General features: G+C 42.1%; 1 protein-coding gene across 2 annotated transcripts in view; it reads left to right on the top strand.

Annotated features, from left to right (window-relative positions):
- Positions 1-24,566, top strand: part of GLT8D2 (glycosyltransferase 8 domain containing 2) — a 35,251-nt gene extending 10,685 nt beyond the window's left edge. For both annotated transcript variants that reach the window (XM_006740220.3, XM_081822316.1), the window contains exons 2-10: positions 529-575; positions 2,689-2,781; positions 9,769-9,940; positions 15,910-16,027; positions 17,222-17,306; positions 17,925-18,037; positions 20,121-20,287; positions 21,483-21,595; positions 23,952-24,566. In XM_006740220.3, coding sequence (XP_006740283.1) covers positions 557-575; positions 2,689-2,781; positions 9,769-9,940; positions 15,910-16,027; positions 17,222-17,306; positions 17,925-18,037; positions 20,121-20,287; positions 21,483-21,595; positions 23,952-24,124 — 1,053 coding nt within the window. In that variant the 5' untranslated portion in view covers positions 529-556 and the 3' untranslated portion in view covers positions 24,125-24,566. The remainder of the gene's footprint in view (positions 1-528; positions 576-2,688; positions 2,782-9,768; positions 9,941-15,909; positions 16,028-17,221; positions 17,307-17,924; positions 18,038-20,120; positions 20,288-21,482; positions 21,596-23,951) is intronic.
- The last annotated feature ends 326 nt before the right edge of the window (positions 24,567-24,892 follow it).

Genomic DNA, 24,892 nt, shown 5'->3' with positions numbered 1-24,892 from the left:
CAGTGCTTGGCTTTCAGTAGAATCTCAATAAATACTCATGGAATGAATGACTGGATTTAGTGTAAGGTATAGTTCTGTTCCCAAAGGGGTCCCTGAGGATGTAAAAATTTCCTTGTCAAAGGAATGCAGTTATAATAGCAGAAAATATGCAGGGGGTTGATATTTTAGGTCAAGGAGACCTTCTTGTGTGACATTTCTTCAGTTAGCACTGTCTGATTTGCTAACCCAGAGAGCTGACAGGGCTCTTTCTGGAGAAGATAAAAAAGCAAAACAAAACAAAACACCCTGAAGACAAAAGATTACCCCTTGGGGGGCCTTTGTACTGTTTGGACAGCCAGAGAAATTAATTGGAAGAGGGGAGCTATACATCCAAGAGATATTTGTTTCCAAAGTTCTAGTATCAGGACAGTAAAGAATGAGTCCACAGTTTGCCACATATCAGACCATCAAAGACATGGTCCTTAATCATTGTGTGATGACTTTTGGGTTGATTCTGTTTTAAATAAACTTTTTTTCTTCAATCCACAGGTCACAGTTTTTGTCTGCTTGAACACACATGGCTTTGTTACGAAAAAGTAAGATTACAGCTTTTGACAATCATGATTATTAAAAACAGATATTTTAAAAGACTGTTTTGATGCTAGATCTTGGCTTTAAAAAAAAAAAAATCCTCTTTGATTTTCATGGATAGTTTTCCCACATGCAGTTCTTGGCATCATCATTTCAGGATGATGCCTGTGGAAAGTTGTTAAGTATTTTGTCCAGAGATGGATTTATCCTGAGAGGGGTCATACATTTCTATAAAACTTATAAGTATAACTTATTTTCTCATTTTAAATAAATATTCATGTTCCTATTTAATTCAGCAGTTGTAATTTCATGTTCCTATTCTTAAATTATATTATTTTCAGACCCCATCAAAACCTGGATTTGCCCTTGATTTCAGATCTAGCAGTTTGTGAACCCAGGAGAGAAACATAGTAATCTAATTGTGTTGCTGTTAGCCTCAGGGTAGAATTGCCTGATGTAGCAGATGAAAAGATAAGATATCCAGTTAGATATGAATTTTAGATTATCTATGAATGATATTTTAGCATAAGTATATCCCAAATATTGCATAAGACATACTTACACTAAAAAAAAAAATAGAGGTGGTAGTAGACATTGAGTTGCCTCCCCACACTGGCTGTGGCAGGTAAATGTTAATCAGACGTATTGATAAACTACAGGACTTTGTTCCTTATCTTCTATTTCTCTATAGCTTGGTTTTAAACTGAGTCTAGTATCCGGTTGTCTCTGGCTGCATCTGACAACCCAGAAAGGCAGAGGGGAGCTGGATGTTAGCACGGGAGAATCACTGAGCCTCAGAATGTAGCTCTGGAGGACATCTGTAGAGAATGACTCCTTCCTTTTACAAATGTGAAGACGAAGGCCTAGGAGCCAGAAAATAGCTCAGTATGAGGCCAATAAATGTAAATACCTTGATGCACAAAAGTAGGAAATGATAACACATAACAATTGTAACGTGTTTACTGGGCCTACATTGCCTTCGTTTACTCTCAAAACCCCCCTGTGAGACAATGATTAATATTACAATTACACTCCTCATGGAGCAGATGAGCAAACTGAGGCTCCGAGAGATTAAGTGACCTGTCCAAAGCCACACAGCTAAGAGGTGATAGAAACAAGATTTGAATCTCACTTGAAATCCTAGCCCCTTCCTCTCCTACCAACATTTTCCAGATTTCAGGTACTTGTGCTCCATGTAGAGCAATGCACACCTTCTCAATTTTTCATCATCTGTGTTTCTTCTGTCCTATGCATGACTTAACAATTTTCTTTAAGTTGACTCATTTAAAAAATTATGTGTACTTTATAATAGAAAGAGTATATCCTTACTGTAAGTAGAATAAGCTATCTCCTATCATAAAAAGAAGTTGATTATACAAATATATACGATTAGAACAATGTTATTCAATCCTGGGTAGCTTTTGTTGCCTGCCTGCACCTGAAATTAAACTGATTTCTCACGCTGTGATTTAATGTTACTTAATGCCATGATCATGAACCTCCTAAACCACCTCATGTACAATCACAATTCATGTGCTCAATATTAGGACAACACTGTCCTATATTACTGTGCTTCTCAATAGATCCCAAGGGCGAGCGTCACTGTTCTGGAACAGATGGTCCTGGATGCTGGGAACTAGAAGAGGTATTTGGGTCTTCTGGCTTCTCACTCAGGGCAAGAATTTTCTGTACGTCATCCTTGACCAGTGGCTGAACTAACCGAGAAGCAGCTGTGTTATAATAGCTGAGAACCTGTACTCATAAGAAGTACTGGCTCATCATAAGCATCATATAAATGTTGGCTCTTCATTCAAACAAAGTATTCATGCACAGAAAGTGGCTCCAGAGGCAGCATCATACACGCACTAAGGTTGTAGCCTCTGCCATCAGACTGCCGGGGGTAGCCCTGGATCCTCCTTAAACTCCATCTCCGTATCCTTGAGCATCAACAGCATCCCGGCTTAACCCTTTATGCACATGCCATCTACTTAAAAAAAGGTCCCAGACCACCACTGCTATGTCTGTCAGGGAAGGCATCTGCTCCTAAGACTATTCTAAACTTTCCCCCAATTTCAGCTTGATAGGTTACACTTGAATGTGTTTCTGTTTTTATTTCAGTTAATCAGGTGTTGCTGTTCCTTCTGATTGTAACCCTCTGTGGGATCCTGTATAAGAAAGTTCATAAGGGAACTGTGCTCAGGAATGAAACAGGTATGCTAACTGAAATAAGCCAGTCCCCAAAAGACAAATACTATGTGTTTCTTCTTATATGAGGTACCTAGATAGTCAAAATCATCCAGACAGAAAGTATAATGGTGGTTGACAGGGGCTGGGGGGGAGGGGGATAAGGAGTTCTTGCTTAATGGGTATAAGCTGTAGTTTTATAAGATGAGTTTATAAAACTCCCGTTTTGTAAGAGTTATGGGGATGGATGGTGGCGAGAGTTGTACGACAGTGTGAATGTATTTAATACACTGAACTGTGCACTTAAAAATGGTGAAGATGATAAATTTTATGTGTTTTTTACCACAATAAAAAGAATTAAAAAAAAAAGCAGATAAGCAAGCATATATAATCCATCAAGATAGGATACCTAGGATTGCGGTTTAAATGCGTTCCTTTGATTCCTTTCAGTAGCTGGGTTCAGAGACAAGCCACAATTTGGTCAGATCCCAAGGACCTGCTTGTAGAATATCCACCCAAGGCCAACTTTTCAGTAATGTTCTAGGATGATCAGTGCTACTCAAACTTTAGCAAATATAAGAATCACGATTACAGTTTGTTAAAACACAATACTTGGACCCACCCTGAGAAATTTTGAATTAGTAGATTTGGGGTGAGGCCTGAGAATTTGCATTTCTAATAAGCTCCCAGTGACACTTCGTTTTTGGACAACACTTTGGGTTGCCTGCTTTACATCTGTCCTTTGAGTCTCTCAATAATCTTGGTTATGAAAATTGCCTTCTCTCTCTTCTCCCTGCTGGTTCATTCCCATCAGTACACAAATAGCTTCAGAATTCTCAACTTAGAAAAGATCCTGTATTGACCCTATATCCTCTTCCAGCTGTGCCGAGGAGCCCAATTTCCCTCCCGAGGAGTGAATTGCTTGAAATGGCACCTTTACAACCTCTGAACACACAAAATCAACCCACACAAAAATTAAGAAACACTGATAGCAAGTATATTATGTTATGTTATATTATATTATATTATTTATAAAGATTTTATTTTTAAGTAATCTTTACACCCACTGTGGGGCCCAAACTCACAACCCTGAGATCAAAAGTCTCACACTCCTCCAACTGAGCCAGCCAGATGCTCCTATTTTTAGATAATTTAATTTTTATATTAATCAAACAAATACATTTATGGAAAATGCAGAAGAGAAAAAATATTACCTGTTGCCGTATCAGGCAAAGACAAATACAGTTAATATTTGGTGCATTATATACATTCATCTCACACTATTTTTCTTAAGCCAGCTTAGGCACTGGACATACAACAGTGAAAAAAAACAATGTCCCTGTTCTCACAAAGCTGACTTATCTTAATATAAAAAATTCATTAAAAAAAAAACAGTTAAGGGGCACCTGGGTGGCTCAGTCAGGTAAGCATCTGCCTTTGGCTCAGGTCATGATCCCAGGGTCCTGGGATCAAGCCCCACATGGGGCTTCCTGCTCAGTGGGGAGTCTGCTTCTCCCTCTCCCTCTGTCCCTTTCTCCTTCTCATACTCTCTCTCGTTCTCTCTTTCTCTCTCTCAAAAAAACAAAAAACAGTTAAAAACATATGTAATCTGGTCTAAATGAACATGAGGAGCATCTGGAAAGAGAATAACTTCGCATAAAGACCTGTATACAAATGTTTCTAGGAATTATTCTTTGTAGCCACAAACTGGAAACAATCCACATGTGAATCAACTAGTGAGTAAATAAAATGTAGTATATTGACACAGTGGAGTCCTTTTCAACAATAAAAAGGAACACAGTAATATGCGCTCCCCTGTGGATAAACCTCACAGATATTATGCTACATGAAAGAAGCCAGACCTGAAAGCCCACATATTATACAATTTCGTGTATAGAAATTTCTAGAAAAGGTAAATCTACAGAGACATAAAAGAGAGCTGTGGTTGCCTGGGCCTGGGAGCGGGAGTGGATTGACTGCAACCCAGTTTAAGGGAACTTTTCACGGAGGTGGAAATGTTCTAAAATGGTGATTGTGGTTGTGCAACTCTATCAATTTACTAAAAATCATGGAACTGTATACCTACAATAGGAAATTTTAAGAAAATTCCCAAATCTCCAAATTTTAAGAAATCTGTATTAGCCTAGGCTGCCTTAACAAAATACCACAGACTAGGTGGCCTAAACAAAAGAAATTTATTTTCTCACAGCTCTTGAGGCTGGAAGTCTAAGATCCAGGTGCTCACAGCATTGGTTTCTCCCAAGACTTCTCTTCTAGGCTCACAGTTCTCCCTGTGTCCTCAGATGACCTTTTCTGAGTGTTTACATCTCTGATGTCCCTGCCTCTTCTTATAAGGACACCAGTCATACTAGATTAAGCCTCACGCTAAGCCTCATTTTTCACTTAGTTGTTCTTTAAAGGCTCTGTCTTCGAATGCAGTCACATTCTGAAGTACTAGGGGTTAGGGCTTCAATATATGAATTTACACAATTCAGTCCATAACAATAAATTATGCCTCAATAGAGGAAGGAAGCCATACAAGGTCAAAAGTTGTCTGAACTTCAAGTTCTTTCCTCCTCACCCTTCATTCACTCCCTGCCCATAAACCAACACATTTGGCCAGTTGAATCCCACAGCAAACTCCTTTCTCCACAGAGAGAAATGAATAGCTTTTGTAACAGCTGTTAAAACAACTGTAAGGAAATGCACATCCTGGCTCGTTAATTAGCCATATACAAATTAACAAAGTGTTTGGAGCACACGAATGGATCCAGTGTCACATTTTTATCCCATGCAGTGTTAAATAAAAAAGAATCAGTGTTATGAACTACTATTCAAAAGAATATAGTGTTGACATGGAAAGACGTCTGTGCTATGTTAAGTGGAAAATGCCAAGTTGCGGAAAACCGTGAAAAGTATGGTTTCATTTTGGTTTTAAAATAATACATGTAAGTGGTATATTTCCTTTTGGAATAACATGAAGAAGGATTTGAGAGGCACACACTGCACCCGTAACAGAGATCTGCCTTTGGAATGGGAGTGGAGAGGTCTGAAGATAATCATCAGGGTTTATTGGAATTTGGGGCTGGAATTTTTTTTTTAAAGATTTTTATTTACTTATATGAGAGAGAGAGAGAACAGGAGCAGGGTGAGGGACAGAGGGAGAAGGAGGGACCCCCATGCGGGGCTCGATCCTGGGACTCCGGGATCACGACCTGCAGGCAGACGTTTAAACTGACTGAGCCACCCAGGTGCCCCTGGAATTCTTTCCAAGAAGTGCATATTCATATTTTTAATAGACTTTATTTTTGGGGTGCCTGGGTGGCTCAGTTGTTAAGCATCTGCCTTTGGCTCAGGTCATGATCCCAGGGTCCTGGGATCGAGCCCCGCATCGGGCTCCCTGCTCAGCGGGGAGCCTGCTTCTCCCTCTCCCACTCCCCCTGCTTGTGTTCCCTCTCTCGCTGTGTCTCTCTCTCTTAAATAAATAAGTAAAATCTTAAAAAACGAACAAACAGAAACCATCCCCTGCCAGATGGTGCATTAGTGACAAGTGATGAACTTTCACGGGCACGTCATTCTCATCCAGTGTCCACAGTTTACACCTTTCGGGTTCACTCCTGGTATTGTACATGCGCTGTGAGAAATGTATAATGACATTTATCTACCATTCTAGAAAATAGAATCAGTGAAACTCCTCTGTGCTCCACCTATTCCATATTAACTTTTCTATTTTCCAAGACAGTAATTCAAAGAACTAGTGGTATAAGGTAATGTCCAGAAGCCCTGTAAAGTCACATGCTGAAGAAAAGCATAGTGCCATTTTGTGTATTCTCCTGATAATGACATTTGATGTAATCTCCTGATAATTTAGCTGGTGATTAACTCCTGGCCCATTTGAAGTGAGGCAAGTTTACACGATTGGCTAAAAAGATCCTAATTTGAAATGGGATTCAGAGACTTGGCGTTGCGAGAGCAGACATTTCACTTTTTCTAGGAATGGGCGTGGTCTGATAAGTGCTGCTTGTGGGAACAGACTAGTGCAATGGAATACATTTCTAGTCCATACTGCCATCAGTATGGTGTTTTCTTAGAGATTTTAGGGCACCAAACAGCTAAATATTTTGATGAATTGGCTTAGGCACCAATTGGCACAACAGATTCAAAAACAGTGGATGATTCCCCCAAGAAGCTGCAAGGATGAAACATTCGTGAAGAATTTACAGTTGGTAAATCTTTCCTCCCCTTTCTCCAGTGTGCCTTCATCCATATTCTGTCCAGGGAAGACTTCTTGGCAGAGAGCAGTGTTTTTGGCTTAGGTTATATTCCAGCTCCCCTGACTGGCAGAGGCTCCTAAGAAGTGTGGCAGTATGAGCTATAAACTTGGTGTTTGACCTCTTGGGGTGACCCTATTTCCTGGGGATACCTTCCTCCTCCCTTATTACACCTGTTGCCTGACAGGCTGGCTCTGCCCCAACTTTCCAACCCTTCTCTCTCTTTCTTTGCACCTACGAGTAGTCCAGGAATCATTCCTCCAACGCCCTGTTCTGTAAGATCTACACATCAGTTCAGTTAAATCCAGCAAACTTTTATTAAGTGCTTCCTAGGTGCCAGACTCCGCGGGGATAATATAATGAGCTCACAGTCTAGCGGGGGAGACAGACACATGAATAGATGGGGTAAGTGCTCAAGGAGAGGTATTTAATAAATTCATCTATCCATTCATCCCTCCCTCCCTCCAAAGTGGATTGGGAATCTACCATGTTCCAGGCACTATGCTAGCTGCAAGTGAGCAGACAGAGATGAACAAGATACTGTCCCGGCCCTCATGGAGCTCCCAATGTAATGAGAGAGAAAGGAAAGACATGCAACCAAAAAAATTGCAATGCAGCTGATAAATCCAGCCACAAACAAGACCAAAGTGAGCACAGATAGGGGGTGAGCTAATTTGTGTAAGGAGCTGTTAAGGCTTCCCAGAGGGTCTGATCTAGACTGATGGTGTCAGAGTTAGCCATGCAGGAAAAGATGGAAGGAACGTTCCAAGCATCAGGAACGGTGTGTGCAAAGGCACTGAGGAAAGGGACAACCTGCCTGGTGCAGTGTTCAGGGGACCACAAATAGTTTGGTATTGCTGGAATGGAAGGAGTCAAAGCTAGGGAAGTGAGCAGGGGCTGGATCGTGAGGTACCCTGTGTGCCAGGCAAAGGAAGGTAGCTTTACCTTATGGGAACCCCTGAAGGATGGGAAGCAGTGAAGAAACATAGTCAGATTTGCATTTGGGGCAGTTCACTTCACTGCCTGAAAGTAACATGCCACATGATTAGGAAACCTCCCCAAGATGACAGTTTAGTCCAAAAGGAATAATCCCTTAAGAAATATTTTCTTTCGGGGCACCTGGGTGGCTCAGTCATTAAGTGTCTGCTTTCAGCTCAGGTCATGATCCCAGGGTCCTGGGATCGAGCCCCGCATCGGGCTCCCTGCTCGGCGGGAAGCCTGCTTCTCCCTCTCCCACTTCCCCTGCTTGTGTTCCCTCTCTCACTGTGTCTCTCTCTGTCAAATAAATAAATAAATAAAATCTTTAAAAAAAGAGAAATTTTTTTTTGTTTATAAAAGTAACCATAGTTACTTTAGAGAATTTGGAAAACACAAGAGATGCAAATAAGGAAATTGAAATCACTCATAATTCCATAAACAGATGTAGATCCATTTGAAAATATGTATGTCTGTATATATCACATTGGGATAATATGCTAGATGAGATTTGTGTGGTGATTTTGCGCACCAAATACTAGAGAGAATTTTGTATTATTTTCCCCCTTAACATTGTATTATGAGCATTCTCTCATGTCAGTAAAGATACTGTGGAAACAAACTTAGTCTCGTGGTAGACATGTCCAATGTGGTGGCCAGCCTGTGAAGAGACGTAGGAGGAGAAGCGGTAGACCCTTCCATGTTCCTTAAGTTATACAAAGCACAGGTCCTGGTAGTTAGTTTAATCTATATTTGTTGGATTAAATATCAGCTAGAACTGCCCTGCATCTGAGTGGTATTTTGCAAAAAGTATCTGTAAAGAGAGAGCGAGCTTTAAGTAAAAACCAGAAGGGCATCTGATTGTGGGTACTCTACATACTGATAATTATTATCCTTCATCCTGGAAAACCATATTGTGGTGCCAGAATATGATGTTACATCACCAGTATTTTATACCACAGCCACAGCTCAAGAGAACAATCAATTACTCATCCTGTACATTAGTCATGCTCTTTCATGTACCTCCTTTCTCTTGCTGTCAAATTTCCAGACACCTGACTAGATAGGTGGGCAAGAGAAGGAAGATCACAAGCAGTAGATTTCATAGCAGCACAGGCAGGATAAATATCCCAGTTTAGGAAAGAGTTGAGGAGCTGAGGAACTGTCGAATCGAATGAGGCTTTCAGTTCTTCACATATTTTTCAACTGTGTATCTGTGTTAGGCTATCTGATTGGCTTCTGTAAGAGAGCTCCAAAATAATAGTGCTGAAGCAAAACAGAGGTTTATTTTCTCTCTCAAGGTGAAAGTGTGATGTGTCCTTCCTTTCTACCATCATCCAGATCAAGATTCCTTCTCTCCTAGGGTTTTGGTGTCCTCCACAAGTAGCTTCCTTCTTGGGGCCCAAGATGGCTGCCCTGAGTCCTAGTCATCATATCCCCATTCCAGACGACGGGAAGGGGAAAGGAAGAGGGGAGGCCAGCCCATTGCTTTTAAAGGCAAACCCAGCAGTCGCACACATACCTGCACTAACCTCCCACTGGTCAGAACTTGATCACACAGACTTGCGAGGGAGTCTGAGAATCGTGGTTGGCTGTGTGCCAGCTAAAATTCCAGTGTTCTCTTTCTAAGAGAGGAAGAGCCTGGGTGTTGGAGAACAGCTGGCAGTCTCTTCTACACCCTGCTGTCTTCCCCAGGAGTGTGGAAGACACCTGGCCCTACTGTGAAATTCCTTCATGTTCTCAAAGACACTGATTTTGATGTTTCCAGAGGATGACTCCGAGCCTCCTGAGGAAATGGAGGAGGAGATTCCTGTGGTGATTTGTGCCGCGGCAGGGAGAATGGGTGCCACCATGGCTGCCATCAACAGCATCTACAGCAACACTGATGCCAACATTCTGTTCTACGTCGTTGGACTCCGGAACACTCTGTCTCGAATCCGGTAATTTGTGCACTATAGACTTTGGAGTTTTCTACTTTTTTTTTTTTTCATCTTTCTTATCTTTCCTTAAATGGATTTCCCTGTGTTTTGGGTTTGACACATGTCATTTGAATTAATGAGAGGATGAGCTGAGGTTTACTTGGTGACCTGACGAATGTGTTGCCTCGCTAAGGAAGTTGCAGCAAAGCCTCATTAATCTGGTTGGGCAAGGCATCGTTCTGCTGAAGTGAATTGGCTAATGAACCAAAGAACTGCAGTCCTTAAGCAGGTTATGTGGAAGGCTTTCTTTCTAAAATGGTTCCTCTTTTCTCTGCTTTCTTAACCTGGAAGGATAGTAATATAGTATCATTTTAATATGACTCAGAATCATCACTAATTATAATTTTTTAAAGAATTTATTATTTATTTGCGATAGAGTGAGAAAGAGAGAGAGAGAGCAAAAGCAGGGGGGAGGGGCAGAAGGAGAGGGAGAAGCAGGCTCCCCCCTGAGCAGGGAGATGGACGCTGAGCTTGATCCCAGAACCCTGGGATCATGACCTGAGCCAAAGGCAGATGCCTAACTGACTGAGCCACCCAGGCACCCCATTATTATAATTTTTTTTAAAGATTTTTTTATTTCTTTATCAGACAGAGAGAGACACAGTGAGAGAGGGAACACAAGCAAGGCGAGCAGGAGAGGGAGAAGCAGGCTTCCCGCAGAGCAGGGAGCCCGATGTGGGGCTCGATCCCAGGACTCTGGGACCGTGACCTGAGCGAAGGCAGACACTTAACGACTGGGCCACCCGGGCGCCCCCCATTATTATAATTTTTGAACTGCAAAGCCATCTGTTTCCTATCACACAACACACTAAAAAAATAAGTTGGAAATGGATTTAGAAGAAATAAACAGAAAATCAAATTTTAAAGTATTATAAAAATGCAGGATAATTATATAATTTTGTTATGGAAAATGACTCTGTGAGCCCCAAAACCATAAGGAAAAAAATGGACAGATTTTACTGCATAACACTTAAAAACTTATTTATTTATTTATTTAATTTTTTAAAAGAACCCAGGTGTTGGAATTAACAGACAAGGACTTTATTTATTTTAAAGATTGCATTAATTTATTTATTGAGAGAGAGAGAGAGCGCATGAACTGGGGGAGGGGCAGAGGGAGAGGGAGAAACGGACTCCCTGCTGAGCAGGGAGCCAGAAGAGGGCCTCCATCTGGGATCATGACCGGAGCTGAAGGGCAGATGCTTAACTGACTGAGCCACCCAGGTGCCCCTAAACATTTTTAAATGATGAAAAATACTGTAAGTGAAATTAATCATACAATAAATGAGGCAAAATATTTTCAACATGTATTATAGATGAAGGATTACTATCCAAAGTATAAAAAGAATTCTCACAAAAAATTTTTAAGCATATAAACATCTAGTAGAAAAATAGAAATACAAACAAATAGAATACAAACAAATAATTCATAGAAGAAAAAATACAAATGGTCAACAAACATGAAACGGTATTCTGTGTTACTCACAGGGAAATGCAAATTAAAATGACAATGACATATAATTTTGCAGTCATCGAGATGGTAAAAAATTAAATAGGACAACAGTATCCAGTGCAAGAAAATGGACATGCTCATTCTTTATTTAAACAATGTACACTTTGTAAATTGGTAAAGCATTTTGAAAGAGCAATATGGTAATGTCTAATAAAATTTGATATGCATAGAACTGCTGCAGCACTGTGGGAGACAGTATGGAGGTTCCTCAAAAAGTTAGAAATAAAATTACCCTACAATCCAGGAATTGCACTAGTGGGTATTTACCCCCAAAATACAAAAACACTAACTCAATGTGATACATGCACTCCTACATTTATAGTAGCCTTATTTACAATAGCCAAATCAAGGAAGCAGCCCAAGTGTCCTTGGATAGATGAATGGATAAAGAAGAGTGGTATGTATATACAATGGAGTATTATTCAGCCATAAAAAAGAATGGCATCTTGCCATTTGCAATGATGTGGATGGAGCTCGATTGTATTATGCTAAGTGAAATAAGTCAGTTGGAGAAAGACAAATACCATATGATCTCACTCATATGTGGAATGTAAGAAACAAAAAAAATGAGCAAAGGAAAAAAGAGAGAGAGACAAAGCAAGAAACAGACTCTTTTTTTTTTAATTTTTTTTTTTTTTAAGATTTTATTTATTTGCGAGAGAGAGAATGAGAGACAGAGAGCATGAGAGGGAGGAGGGTCAGAGAGAGAAGCAGACTCCCTGCTGAGCAGGGAGCCCGATGTGGGACTTGATCCCGGGACTCCGGGATCATGACCTGAGCCGAAGGCAGTTGCTTAACCAACTGAGCCACCCACGCGCCCCAAGAAACAGACTCTTAACTATAAAGAACAAACTGCTGGTTCCCAGAGGGGAGGTGGGTGAGGGGATGGGTGAAACAGGAGATGGGGATTAAGGAGTGCACTTGTCATGATGAACACCGGGTGTTGTATGAAAGTGTTGAATTGCTATATTGTACACCTGAAAATAATATTACACTGTATGTTAACTAACTAGAATTTAAATTTTAAAAAAATGTTGTATGCATATATAGTTTGACTCACCATACCATTTCCACTACTAGGAATCTGTTACAGCAATTCTTTTTTTTTTTTAAAGATTTTATTTATTTATTTGACAGAGACAGAGACAGCAAGAGCAGGAACACAAGCAGGGGGAGTGGGAGAGGGAGAAGCAGGCTTCCCGCTGAGCCGGGAGCCCGATGTGGGACTCGATCCCAGGACCCTGGGATCATGACCTGAGCCGAAGGCAGTCACTTAACCAACTGAGCCACCCAGGCGCCCCTGTTACAGCAATTCTAATACATACTACCAAAATATAGGTACAACAGTGTTAATTTCAGCATTATATGAAATAGCAAAAAAATTGCTAACTGCTTAAATGTCCATCAATAGAAGAATATTGAAATGAACTATGGAATATGATCCAGCTATTAAGAGAAAGAAGGTGGGACGCCTGGGTGGCTCAGTCGTTTAAGAGGCTGCCTTCGGCCCAGGTCATGATCCCAGGGTCCTGGGATTGAGTCCCACATCAGGCTCCTTGCTCAGCAGGAAACCTGCTTCTCCCTCTCTCTCCCTCTGCTTGTGCTCTCTCTGTCAAATAAATAAAATTTAAAAAAAAAAAAAAAAGAGAAAGAAGGCCATGTGGGTATACTGACAAAGAAGATCTTCGAGGCATATTGTTAAGTGGAAGATGCACATTGCCATACATCTTATATGGTATAATCCATTTTACGAATGTCTTATCCATTCAGGCTGCTATAACAGAAAGCCCCAGACTGGGTGGCTTATAAAAATAGAAATGTATTTCTCTCAGTTCTGGAGGCTGTGAAGCCCAAGATCTAGGTCCCAGCCAATTCCATGTCTGGTAAGGGCCTGCTTGCTGGTTCATAGAGGGGTGCATTTTTGTTGTGTCCTCCCATGGTGGAAGGGGTATGAGATTTCATTGGGGTCTCTTTCATAGGCCACTAATCCCGTTCATGAGGGCTCCACCCTCAGGACCTGATCACCTTCTGAAGGCCACACCTCCAAATGCCATCACACTGGGGATTAGATTTCAACATATGAATTTGGGGACGGGGGACAAAAACATTCAGTTTATAGCTTTAAAAATAATAATAATAAAAAAAAAACAGGGGCGCCTGGCTGGCTTGGTTGGTAGAGCATGCGACTCTTGATCTCAGGGTTGTGAGCTCGAGCCCCACATTGGGTGTAGAGATTACTTAAAAATAAAATCTTAAGAAAAAAAAGGGGTGCCTGGGTGGCTCAGTTGGTTAAGCGTCTGCCTTTGGCTCAGGTCATGATCCCAGGGTCCTGGGATCGAGCCTCATGTGGGACTGTCTGTTCAGTGGGGAGCCTGCTTTCCCTCTCCGTCTGCCTGCCATGTCCCTGCTTGTGCTCTCTGTCAAATAAATAAATAAAAATCTTTTTAAAAAATCTTAAAAACAACCCAAACTATAAATGTGTACATGTACGTATATGTGTTTCTGTAAAGAAGAAGACCTAAAAGATCTCCATCTGTTAACAGTGGCCACCTCTGGGGAGGATGGAGGGACTGGGGAGAGCAGTGATGAAGGGAAGTTCAAGGTATTTCAAGTGTTATTTCCATTATTCGGAAGGAGAATGGGGCACCCGGGTGGCTCAGTCAGTTAAGTGTCTGCCTTCAGCTCAGGTCATGATCCAAGGGTCCTGGGATCACCCCGTGTTGGGTTCCTTGCTCAGCAGGAAGCCTGCTTCTCCCTCTTCCTCTGCCCCTTCCCCCATTTGTGCTCTCTCTCACTTGTTCTCTCCCTCAATAAATAAATAAAATTTAAAAAAAAAAGGAAGAAAGAATTTATTTTTCTTCAGTTTATTTATCTTAGTAATCTCTACCCCCAATGTGGGGCTTGAACTCATGACCCCAAGATGAAGAGTTGTATGCTCTTCCAACTAAGCTAGCCAGGCTCTCAGAGAATGTATCTATGTATGACTTTTACAATTAGATTTTTAAGTCCTAGCATTATTAGGAGATACTGAGATATGGAAGACACTTGCTCCTAATTTAAATGGTCCTTGGCTCCTGTGGGTTTTGAGGGCTTATGTTTATGTTCTAGATTTTCTCTCTCATTTCTCACTCTTCTTATCATTTATTATTGGAGATTGTTCCCTTAGCCTACTGTTAACAGCCCTGTCATTATCCGTGGGTATGAAAACCAGATAACCAAACCCCAAACGGTAGCATGTGTAGTATGTTCTGAGCAAGGGTTTGTATTTGAACAAAAGGCATGAGCTCCAGGGCTGAGCAGGAACTGTCTCCCAGCTCTTGGTTGTGTAGCCCACTACCCCCCTGTTTTAAATAATTAAAAACAAAAAACCCTCTTTTCATTGAAGTATAATACAAAAACGGAATATTGCCTAAATCCTGTGTACAGCTTAGTGAGTCATCACAAAGTAAACATACCCATGTAACAACTACCACCCCGACGTGGGATGGTCAGTCTTTTTAACTTTGCCATTCAGACGGGTGTCCAAGGCTATCTCACTGTGGTTTAACTTGAGATCCTTTTATTTCTAATGAGTTTGAGCACTGTTTTCCCCACATTTCTTGGCCACTTAGATGTGCATGCATGAGTCTCTTGCCATTGTTAACATGACTTCTACCCCCCTCCGGATTTATTGAGCTATAATTAACATATAACATTGTGTAAATGACAGGCTTTTATGGTTCAAATTATTCAGATCTCAATGTTATTCAGAAGATCAACTCTTTTGTTGATTTTTGAGCAACAACAAACGCTTTAGTCACTGACAATCGTATTTTGAGATCATTTCTACCAAGAATTGTATTATGGTTTGGATAAAAGATAGTCATACATTGTGTAAGACTGAGAGAACATGAGGGCAGAGGGTGGGGACAAGGAGGAGGAGAAGGTGGGAAGCGAGGACAGGTGGGGAACAGTGAGAGACAGAGACTGAGAGACGAGGATAACTTCAAATCATCCTTGGCGTCCAAACAGCAGAGTAAGAATTACTTCCCTTGAGTAGAAGATTCAGAATGTCCTGCTTCATAACTTGATAAATCTGTTAGCCCATGGCAGGAACATTTTTGTTCTTCCAGTTTCCTGTGGAGATTATGAGGATCTGGGGAGATATTTGGTTATTACTATTTTGCTTCATTTCCTTTGCAGAGTTATGCAAATTAAAGGAAAAAAAGAGGAAAGATTTGAGGCCAGACCAGATAGAGAAAAAAAAATCAGAAAGATTATTATAGACTAAACTCTAAGGTTTACACATTTTATTCTTAACTTTCTAAGGAGGCAACAGATTGACTCTGAAGCCATAGGCAAAGTGAAGAAAGGTTGGAGGTGTATACTAGAGCTTTCTTTTTGTGTGTGTGTGTGTGTGTTTTTGTCATCTCTTTAGAAAATGGATCGAACATTCTAAACTAAGGGAAATAAACTTTAAAGTCCTGGAATTCAACCCTATAGTCCTCAAAGGGAAGATCAGACCAGATTCATCGAGGCCTGAACTGCTCCAGCCTGTGAGTAGGAAACATGCACGTGCTGGGGACAGTCTTTGGTGAGGCCCTTGCTCAGTGTGGAGCACTGGCCACTGGGATGCGGATGGAATATTTCTGAAGCAGTGTTAGCTCTCCACCAAGCTCTGCTTATTTATAATTTATAAGCCACCTGCTCCAGAAGGATTTAAAATGGTTTACATAAATATAATGAAGCTATTAAAGAAGAAATGAAGCGTAAGAAAATGTGGGATGCATTTCTGTGTGTGAATATGCCTGTAGGGGGTGGGGGTAGGGGCCAAATAGTGAGGCCTGGAAAAAATATTCCCAAGCCACAGGCTGTTGTGTGTACTGCAATTGGACATTAAATTTAGCTGAGTATCCCAGTAGCTAAGGAAAAACAGTAGCATGGTTGATTATATACCTCATAGGATCAACTAAGATATTTGCAGGAGACATCCACTGTTTTCCCTAGCATTGGGAATCTTAAGGTATTTTACTGCAAGCGTTCTTACAAAAGGGACTCTTTCTTGCATAAAAAGTAGGGTTGATGGGGGGTTCACAGAAAATGTAGCCACCCTTTACATATAGCTGTTACTGAAATCCATCCTCGAAATGTACTGAATTCTGAGCCCTTCGATGACATGATCTTTTCCCAATTCATTATATTTATTATCAGAGAGTGAGCTGAGATGGGATTTTGGTTTAAGTGGTGCGGCTAATCAAACTGTTTGACTCCCACCCTCCGCTCCTGCTTGTCTGACTTTTTTCTGGTCCAAGGAGCTAAGAGGTTGAACTTGCGGCTGGGACGCCTCTGTGCCCGTGTGCGTGCGTGAGCGCGCGCGTGGGGCTGATTGAGTTGACAGCAGTCAAATTACCAGTGTAGAGGAGAGCAGGCAATTAGTGGCCTGAAAGACTGCCCAGGAAGGACGCCTGTGAGCCCCGCTGTAGCGGCTCACAGAGGGGCAGGCGTCCCGTCTCCGTGTGGGCAGCTGGGGGTTCGGACCAAGAGGGCGCTGATCTGCCAGCGCTGGTTGCGGCCCCGGGCCCCCGTCCCTGGACACCGGGACGCGGCGGTGAGGCATCTCCTCGGCCTGTCGTATCTTGCTCCGCACCCGGAGCTGAGCTGAGGCCAAGGTCAGAGCCACCCCTCCGGCGCTGGAAGACGCGGAGCCACAAGCCTCTTCCCCACCATCGCTTCTTTTGTTGTTTTAACAGCTGAACTTTGTTCGATTTTATCTCCCTCTGCTTATCCATCGACATGAGAAAGTCATCTATTTGGACGATGACGTCATTGTGCAAGGTATACTCGCTGACTGCCAAGAACACTCGGAAAAGGAGCAGCTGATAAGTAGAACGACTTCCCTTCTTCATTTTCCAAATAGCTAAGCGCCCAGTGATTTTGACTTGTGTATTCAAGTGGGGAGAATAGTAGTGTTGTAAGTGTGGGAATAGTTTGAAAACAGGGGTGGATTCTCACTTCCCTGGACAGTCCAGCTGACCTTCTGAGAGCCACGCTGTCAAAGTCAGCAATAAAAAACCTAGTAGCCTTCCCTTTCTCTGCATCCCTAGAATGTAGGGCAATAAAGTCTCCCTGATGACATTCTGAGAATCAGTGAGCTAAGTTTGGGTGTTTCAGTGTTGCTTTCTGTCTCCCATGTTCAAATAAGATGAGCACAGGTGTGGAAGCTACATGGCAACAGAAGTAAAGAAATCGGCCCAGTGCCGATCCGAGCTTACCATCAAGTGGCTTTCTGAATGGAGACGAGCTAGGTTATTAAGTCAATCACCAGGCCACTTGAAATTGGGATCACATACTTTTCCTCCATAGCAAAGTTGGGGACTGTTTGACATTCTAAGGCTCTCTCTGGCTCTAAAACAAATGCTATAATATTTTAACTCCTGGTGTTTCTAAATTCAGGTGATATCCAAGAACTCTATGACACCACCTTGGCCCTGGGCCACGCGGCAGCTTTCTCGGGTGACTGCGATTTGCCCTCGGCTCAGGACATGAACAGATTTGTGGGGCTGCAGGTGGGCTCGCTGCTCGGAGGTCCTGCCTTCGCCCTGCTGCTCTCCTCCCTTCCCTTCCCCACAGCTCACGATAATCTAACCCTGGAGAACCCTGCCCGGGAGGGGCCTGGCTGCCCGCTCCACCCCAGCTCTGTGCGTACCAAGGCTGGGGCAAGATAATCCTGCAAGTCCCGCTCTCCTTGTCTGAAACACGGCAACAATAGTACCTGTTTTGTTCTGTTTTTGTGAGCCGCGATGAGATAACATGATGCCCAAGTTCCAGCCTGCAGTGATGCTCCAGAAGGGACCCTTGTTCTGTAGGTGGCTGGAACCACACTCTCTGTCCGAGATGCGGGTTTACTGTAAGAGACTCCCTGAACTTTGGGTTCTGTTTTCAGAGTTGTGATCATCGCTTTCCCCCATCCCCTTTCAATAGAGGAAAATACTGATTTTCCTCAAGGGTAAAGAGCTCCTTACCCTGGAGGAAATGAGGAAAGTTGAACCTATATGGAATACTGAAGCCAAAAGGATGGCTTTAAAATACAAGGTGGTGTTAAGAATCAAATGCTGTTCTCCAAAAAAAAGTTCCAGGAAATAATTTGATATGTGTGACAATAGAGATGTGACACACTTTGAGGCGTCGGCTTTCAGGCCACCCCCGACTCGGTCAAAAGCTCGGCTCTGTCACTTAGTAGGTTTGTAACCCTGGGCCAGTTACTTACTTACCAATCATCTTCTCCCTCAGTTGTTCAACAGAGGAAGAGTACTTCCCTTGTAGAGTTATTGTGAGAATTAAATTAGTTAATCCATGGAAAGGGACTGCGTGCAATTAATGGGGTAATGTGTGCAAAGTTCCCAGAACTGCCTGGTGCCCAGAATTTGCTCAAGTGTTTCCATTATTTCCCTGTTACCTTCGAGCATCACACCGAGGTGGGTTAGGACAGCCCGTGCAGGTGAGACAGTATGTCCTGCCTCATGTCACTCCCATTCAGCAACTCCCTGTGTGCCTGACACTGTTTTAGGTACCAGTGAGACAGTAAACAAAACTCAAATTCCTGCCTTTGTGGAGCTTACATTTTGGTGGGAAGAGACAGTCAGTATACAAAGTATTTAACACAGGATCAGGGTGCAGGGCGGGCTGTTCGTTAAATTGGGTGATCGGGGAAGGCTCCCCTGAGGTGGTGTCGCTGAGCCTGCACCTGAAAGAACTGAGGGAACCACCTCAGCAGATATCTAGGGGAAAAACAGTCCAAGGAGAGGTAATGGCAAGTTCAAAGGCCCTGAGGCTGGAGTGTGTCTTTCTTGTATGGAAGGAACAAGGAGATCAGTGTGGCGGAGGAAAGCGGGGCGAGAACAGATGTTAGAAAGGTCATGGCAGTGGGGGCAGAGGGCACAGGGTGTGGCAGCCCATTGTAGGAACTCGGGCTTTTACTGTGAGATGGGAAGCCGCTGGAGAGGCTTTGAGCAGATGAGTGACAGAGACAGAGTGGAGTTGAAAAGGGTGGAAGCAGGAACAGTTTAGGAGGAGCTTGCAGAAATCCCGTGAGTGGTAATGACAGCCTGGACCGGGAAGGTAGCCGTGTAGACAGCGTAGTTTGGAAGACGAGACCAACAGGATTTGCTGACGGATTTGGATGAAAAGTGAATGAGAAGGAGCCACGGAGGACTCTAACAACCCTGGGTTTTTTGCCCAAGTATCTGGAAGAATAGAGTTGCCACTAACTGAGGTGAAGCAGATTGTCGGGAGGCAGGTTTGGGACAGGACTGGGATCCATGTTTGGATGTAAGGGGAGCTGCCTTGTTAAGCCTCCAGGAGACAGAGTTGGCAGATGTGGCAGGAGTTGGGAATCCAGAGACGTCGGGGCCGGCTACGCGGATAGCATTTCGAGCTATGAGACTGGATAAGGCTGTCGAGGGAGTTAGTGCTAGAGACAGGAACAGGTGCTGGAAGAGAAGCTGGGGAAGGGAGAAAACCAGCCGGGGACGCTAGGAAGTGGCTGGGGACACAGCAGGAAACACAGAAATACTGCATGGTTGTTTCACGAAAATGACTATTTTTCAGAAACAAAAGATCTGTTCAAAAGCGTATCCCGTTCCTTTCTAGAATACATACATGGGCTATCTGGACTACCGGAAGAAGACTATAAAAGACCTTGGCATAAGCCCCAGCACTTGCTCTTTCAACCCGGGTGTGATTGTGGTCAACATGACGGAATGGAAGCACCAGCGCATCACCAAACAACTGGAGAAGTGGATGCAAAAAAATGTGGAGTATGTGTAAACCTCTCTACCATTTTCCATGCTTGGCGACAGAATTATTCAATTAATTTTCTATGCATAACTCGGGTTAGAAATATTTCACAGACATCTTAGATCAGATTTTCTTACAGAGGCACTGATGAGAAAGAATGGGGACAACAGATGAAAATCTAGTCTCAGATGGTATGTCAGCAGAAGCGAGATCCTGCAGAATCTTATTATGCAAACATTTTTCTAATGAATTAATAATGTAATTTTAAGTCTTCTCCTAGAAGCCTAGTGAACCTTCTCCACTGAAAATCATTTATCTCAGTTGGTATCTCCTTCTTACATAGATTCGTTTTTTTTTTTTTTAGTTTTAAAGATATATTTTTTTAAGATTTCATTTATTTATTTGACAGAGAGAGACAGCAAGAGAGGGAACACAAGCAGGGGGAGTGGGAGAGAGAGAAGCAGGCTCCCCGCCTAGCAGGGAGCCCGATGCGGGGCTCGATCCCAGGACCCTGGGATCATGACCTGAGCCGAAGGCAGACGCTTAACGACTGAGCCACCCAGGTGCCCCCATAGATTCGTTTTTAAGAATGATTTTATAAACTCAACTTTGTTTTTGAAGGTTGAATTTTTAAAAATGTATCATTTTTCATTATCGAAGTTTTAAAATAGAGAAAAAAAACCCCTCTAACACAACCACTATTATCATGTCGTTTTATTTCCTGTCCACCTTTTTTATCCGGGTATTTTAAATGCCATCATAACCTTGAATTTGTAAGTAGTTATTCTACATAATGTAGGATCAGAATTTGATCTTCTGTATTTGCTATAAAAAAGGCTGAAAATTAAGCCCCACATTGGGCTCCCTGCTCCGTGGGAAGCCTGCTTCTCCCTCTCCCACTCCCTTTGCTTGTGTTCCCCTCTCTCGCTATGTCTGTCAAATAAATAAATAAAATCTTAAAAAAAAAAAGGCTGAAAATTAAAATGGCAAAATGCTATGCTGTGAGTCTAGACAAATTATATGGGAATTCATGGTATTCTTACAATTTTGTGTAAGTCTGACAATTTTCAAAATAAAAAGTTGGGGGAAAATGAAAAACTATAGTCTTACTATATAGTGGGAGACTGTCTTACATCTTTCAAAATTAGTAAGTTCTACTTTATGTGAGTCTCTGCGGCTCGAGGCCAAATGTTGCTCTTCTATTCCATTTCTTAGGGAAAATCTCTACAGCAGCTCCCTGGGAGGAGGGGTAGCCACCTCCCCAATGCTGATTGTGTTTCATGGGAAATACTCTGCAATCAACCCCCTGTGGCACATAAGGCACCTGGGTAAGTATTTTAGGGCGACAACACAAATGTGCATCTTACAGGTCTGTGAGCACCGGGGGTGGGGGTGGGTGGGGGGGGCGGTTTGCTATAGCACCAGCTACCTCAGTTCAGATCCTCCAGGCGATCTTGGAGGTCATCCATTATTTAACCTTCGTTGCTCAGATTCTACAAATGCAGCTGATAAAAATGGCCTGAGAGGTGCGTTTCTAGGGATTCATGGGAAGCAGTTAGACTCATGCTTAGCATTGAGTATGTGCTCAATAAACATTACCTACTGTTAAAATAGAACTTTCACTGTCAGAACTTTTTCACTTGCCTTTATTGCCCTCTTGCAGTAGCTTGCAGTGGGCAAAACCAAATGAATTAGCATAATGGTTTATGATGCACCTAGATCGCTCGAAACTTCTCGTTTAAAAAGTTGACTCCTGACTGTGTACCATGTGTCTTCTATTCAGTCCTCACGGCAGGAGTGCAGGCTCTGCGATATGGACTGGAATCCCAACTCTGCTATTACCTATGTTGGGCAAATTATTCAACCTTTCTGTACCTTAGTTCTCCATTTGTAAACTGAAGCTAATAGAACCTTATAAAGTTTTTTAAGGAATAAATTCCCTAATACATGTAAATTCCTTAGCACAGAGCCTGGCGCAGAAGACACATTTGTTCAAACACATGGCCACAATCCCTTAGCCAAAAGCACTGGGCCAGACCTGTTTAGAAATGAGAAAGCTTTTGAATTTTAAAAAGGTAATGTGATGCATACATTTATGTTATGCAATACTCTGAGTGGGATCTAGGTTTTGCTACCAAAAAAGTTATTAAAAATCCTTTTGTTTTCAGACATTTGGGCATTATTTTAGAATTGGAGACAATGGCTTATGGATGTATATTTACTAAGTACCTTCTACACTGTAAAGAACTGAGCTAGGTTTTGGTGACAAAGGTGAATATTAGTTCTAATTCTCAGAACAACCTGCAAGGTGGTATGTCCCTTACTCTCCCTTTTAAAAGAAGGGGCACATAAAACTATAGAAGCTGGGTCCTGTCTCCTCTTAATGATTCTGTACAGATTTGCTTCTGCCTCATTATCAGAATCTTCCTCGATTTTCCTGAGCATCTGCATGCACACAGAGGCAACACAGGGAAGTTAAGGACACTAGTGTTCCATCTGGTTTGATTTATAATAATGTTGGGTTCATTGTTAGGTCAAATATCATTATTTCCATGAAATGAATGTGCGGAAAATCCCATCAAAGTTGTAGGTCTATAAAAAAGGTTGTGTAGGAATAGTTACGCGGAGCTTAGATTGATAAGGTTAGAGCATTTTATGATCTTGAACAGAGTCTCAATCACTTTTATGAAATATCTAACTGGTAAGTAGGAAGGCGCAGAATCTTCCTAAGGGAAAGAAATCATTTTTCTTTGTAGAACAGAGACTACATCTGTGAAGGTTTTGGAATCGGGGAAGTCTGCAAAGTAAATCTACACAGAAATCATTTGAAAAATGATTCAGTTTTAGGGCGTTTTGGAAGCAGAAAGCAATGTAACACTAATGGGTATTAAGTTTGGGTCTAAGCAGGTAGGCTTAAGATTTTAAAAATGTATGATATATATTTAGCTAAAAGCAAACTGCAAGCCCATAGGGAGTCCTCCGATCATGGAGCAGACAGATGATGTCCCCAGGTGGAGACTATAAGGTGCTTCTTCCCAAATGAGCATTTCCTTTGTATAGAGTCTTTGGAAGTTGATAATTATTCCCATTATGTCACCCAGCCTGAAACACCTAGCTCCTCTTCCGCGACCGCCTTCACAGCTATGTTTCTAATAGAAGATGGCTTTTTTTTTCTTGCATCATGTTAAGCTGGACTAACACACAACTCCAGCTATCCACCCTCTCTTAATTAAGGGATTTTCAGTTTTAAAAAAATATCAAATTCTCTTTCACAGAAAGATAATCTAAAACAAGGGGCGCCTGGGTGGCTTAGTCATTAAGCGTCTGCCTTCGGCTCAGGTCATGATCCCAGGACCCTCCCTCTCTCTGATAAATAAAATCTTTTTTTTTTTTTTTTAAGATTTTATCTATTTATTTGACAGAGAGACAGCAAGAGAGGGAACACAAGTAGGGGGAGTGGGAGAGGGAGAAGCAGGCTTCCCGCTGAGCAGGGAGCCCAATGCAGGGCTCCATCCCAGGACTCTGGGACCATGACCTGAGCTGAAGGCAGACGCTTAACGACTGAGCCGCCCAGCCGCCCCTGATAAATAAAATCTTAAAAAAAATAATGGACTTGTACTCACTTTTCAATATAAAAATTGTACTTTCTAACAAGCCTATTACTTTCTTTTAAACATCATGAAGGCTGGAATCCAGATACCAGATATTCGGAGCATTTTCTGCAGGAAGCAAAACTACTCCACTGGAATGGAAGACATAAACCTTGGGACTTCCCTAGTGTTCACAATGACTTATGGGAAAGCTGGTTTGTTCCTGACCCTGCAGGAATATTTAAACTCAATCACCACAATAGCTGATATAACTTAACATTTTAAGTATTTCCTACATAAAAATGTGGAATTGTGCATTTGTAGCCCTACTATTTCATTGTTCTTTATGAATAGTACCTTCAAGACATATGATCCACAATGGAAACCACAAAGACTACTGTGTGCAAACAGTACCCTGGGTCATGCAGGCATGGACTCCTTAAGTACGGGGGGGATTACGGAAATCACGATGAGGTGCGTGAGCTGTATTGTTGGAAGGAAACAAACCCGTCTCGGTTTCAGCAATCAATTTGCTTAATTCTGAATGACAACTTATATTCACAATTTTTAAAAATTTCTAGATGTGTTTTTTTCACACACATCTTTTTTTAGGTATTTTTTAACAGGTTGCGAGTCTTTTGTAAAACAATATATTCCGTTTAAAACATGAATGTCTGAAAAAATAAAATATCTGCAGATTTTCTAATGATTTTCAGTATATGTATTATTCTACACATTAAACATAATACAGGGTAGACCGACCTCACATGTAAAGGGGGAAAGAATACCAGTCACTCCTACTGCAGAAAAACTTGCAACTTAGGATAATGATTCTTAATATTTTTTTTTAAAGATTTTATTTATTTATTTGAGAGAGAGAGAATGAGAGAGAACACATGAGAGGGGATAGGGTCAGAGGGCAAAGCAGACTCCCTGCCGAGCAGGGAGCCCGATGCGGGACTCGATCCCAGGACTCCAGGATCATGACCTGAGCCGAAGGCAGTCGCTTAACCAACTGAGCCACCCAGGCGCCCT

The sequence above is a fragment of the Leptonychotes weddellii genome, chromosome 5 (genome assembly GCF_054177405.1).
Source record: "Leptonychotes weddellii isolate Sample4059 chromosome 5, ASM5417740v2, whole genome shotgun sequence".
In the NCBI taxonomy this organism is placed as follows: domain Eukaryota; kingdom Metazoa; phylum Chordata; class Mammalia; order Carnivora; family Phocidae; genus Leptonychotes; species Leptonychotes weddellii.
The sequence above is the reverse complement of the archived record's forward strand: the minus strand, read 5'-3'. Positions and strand labels throughout refer to the sequence as shown.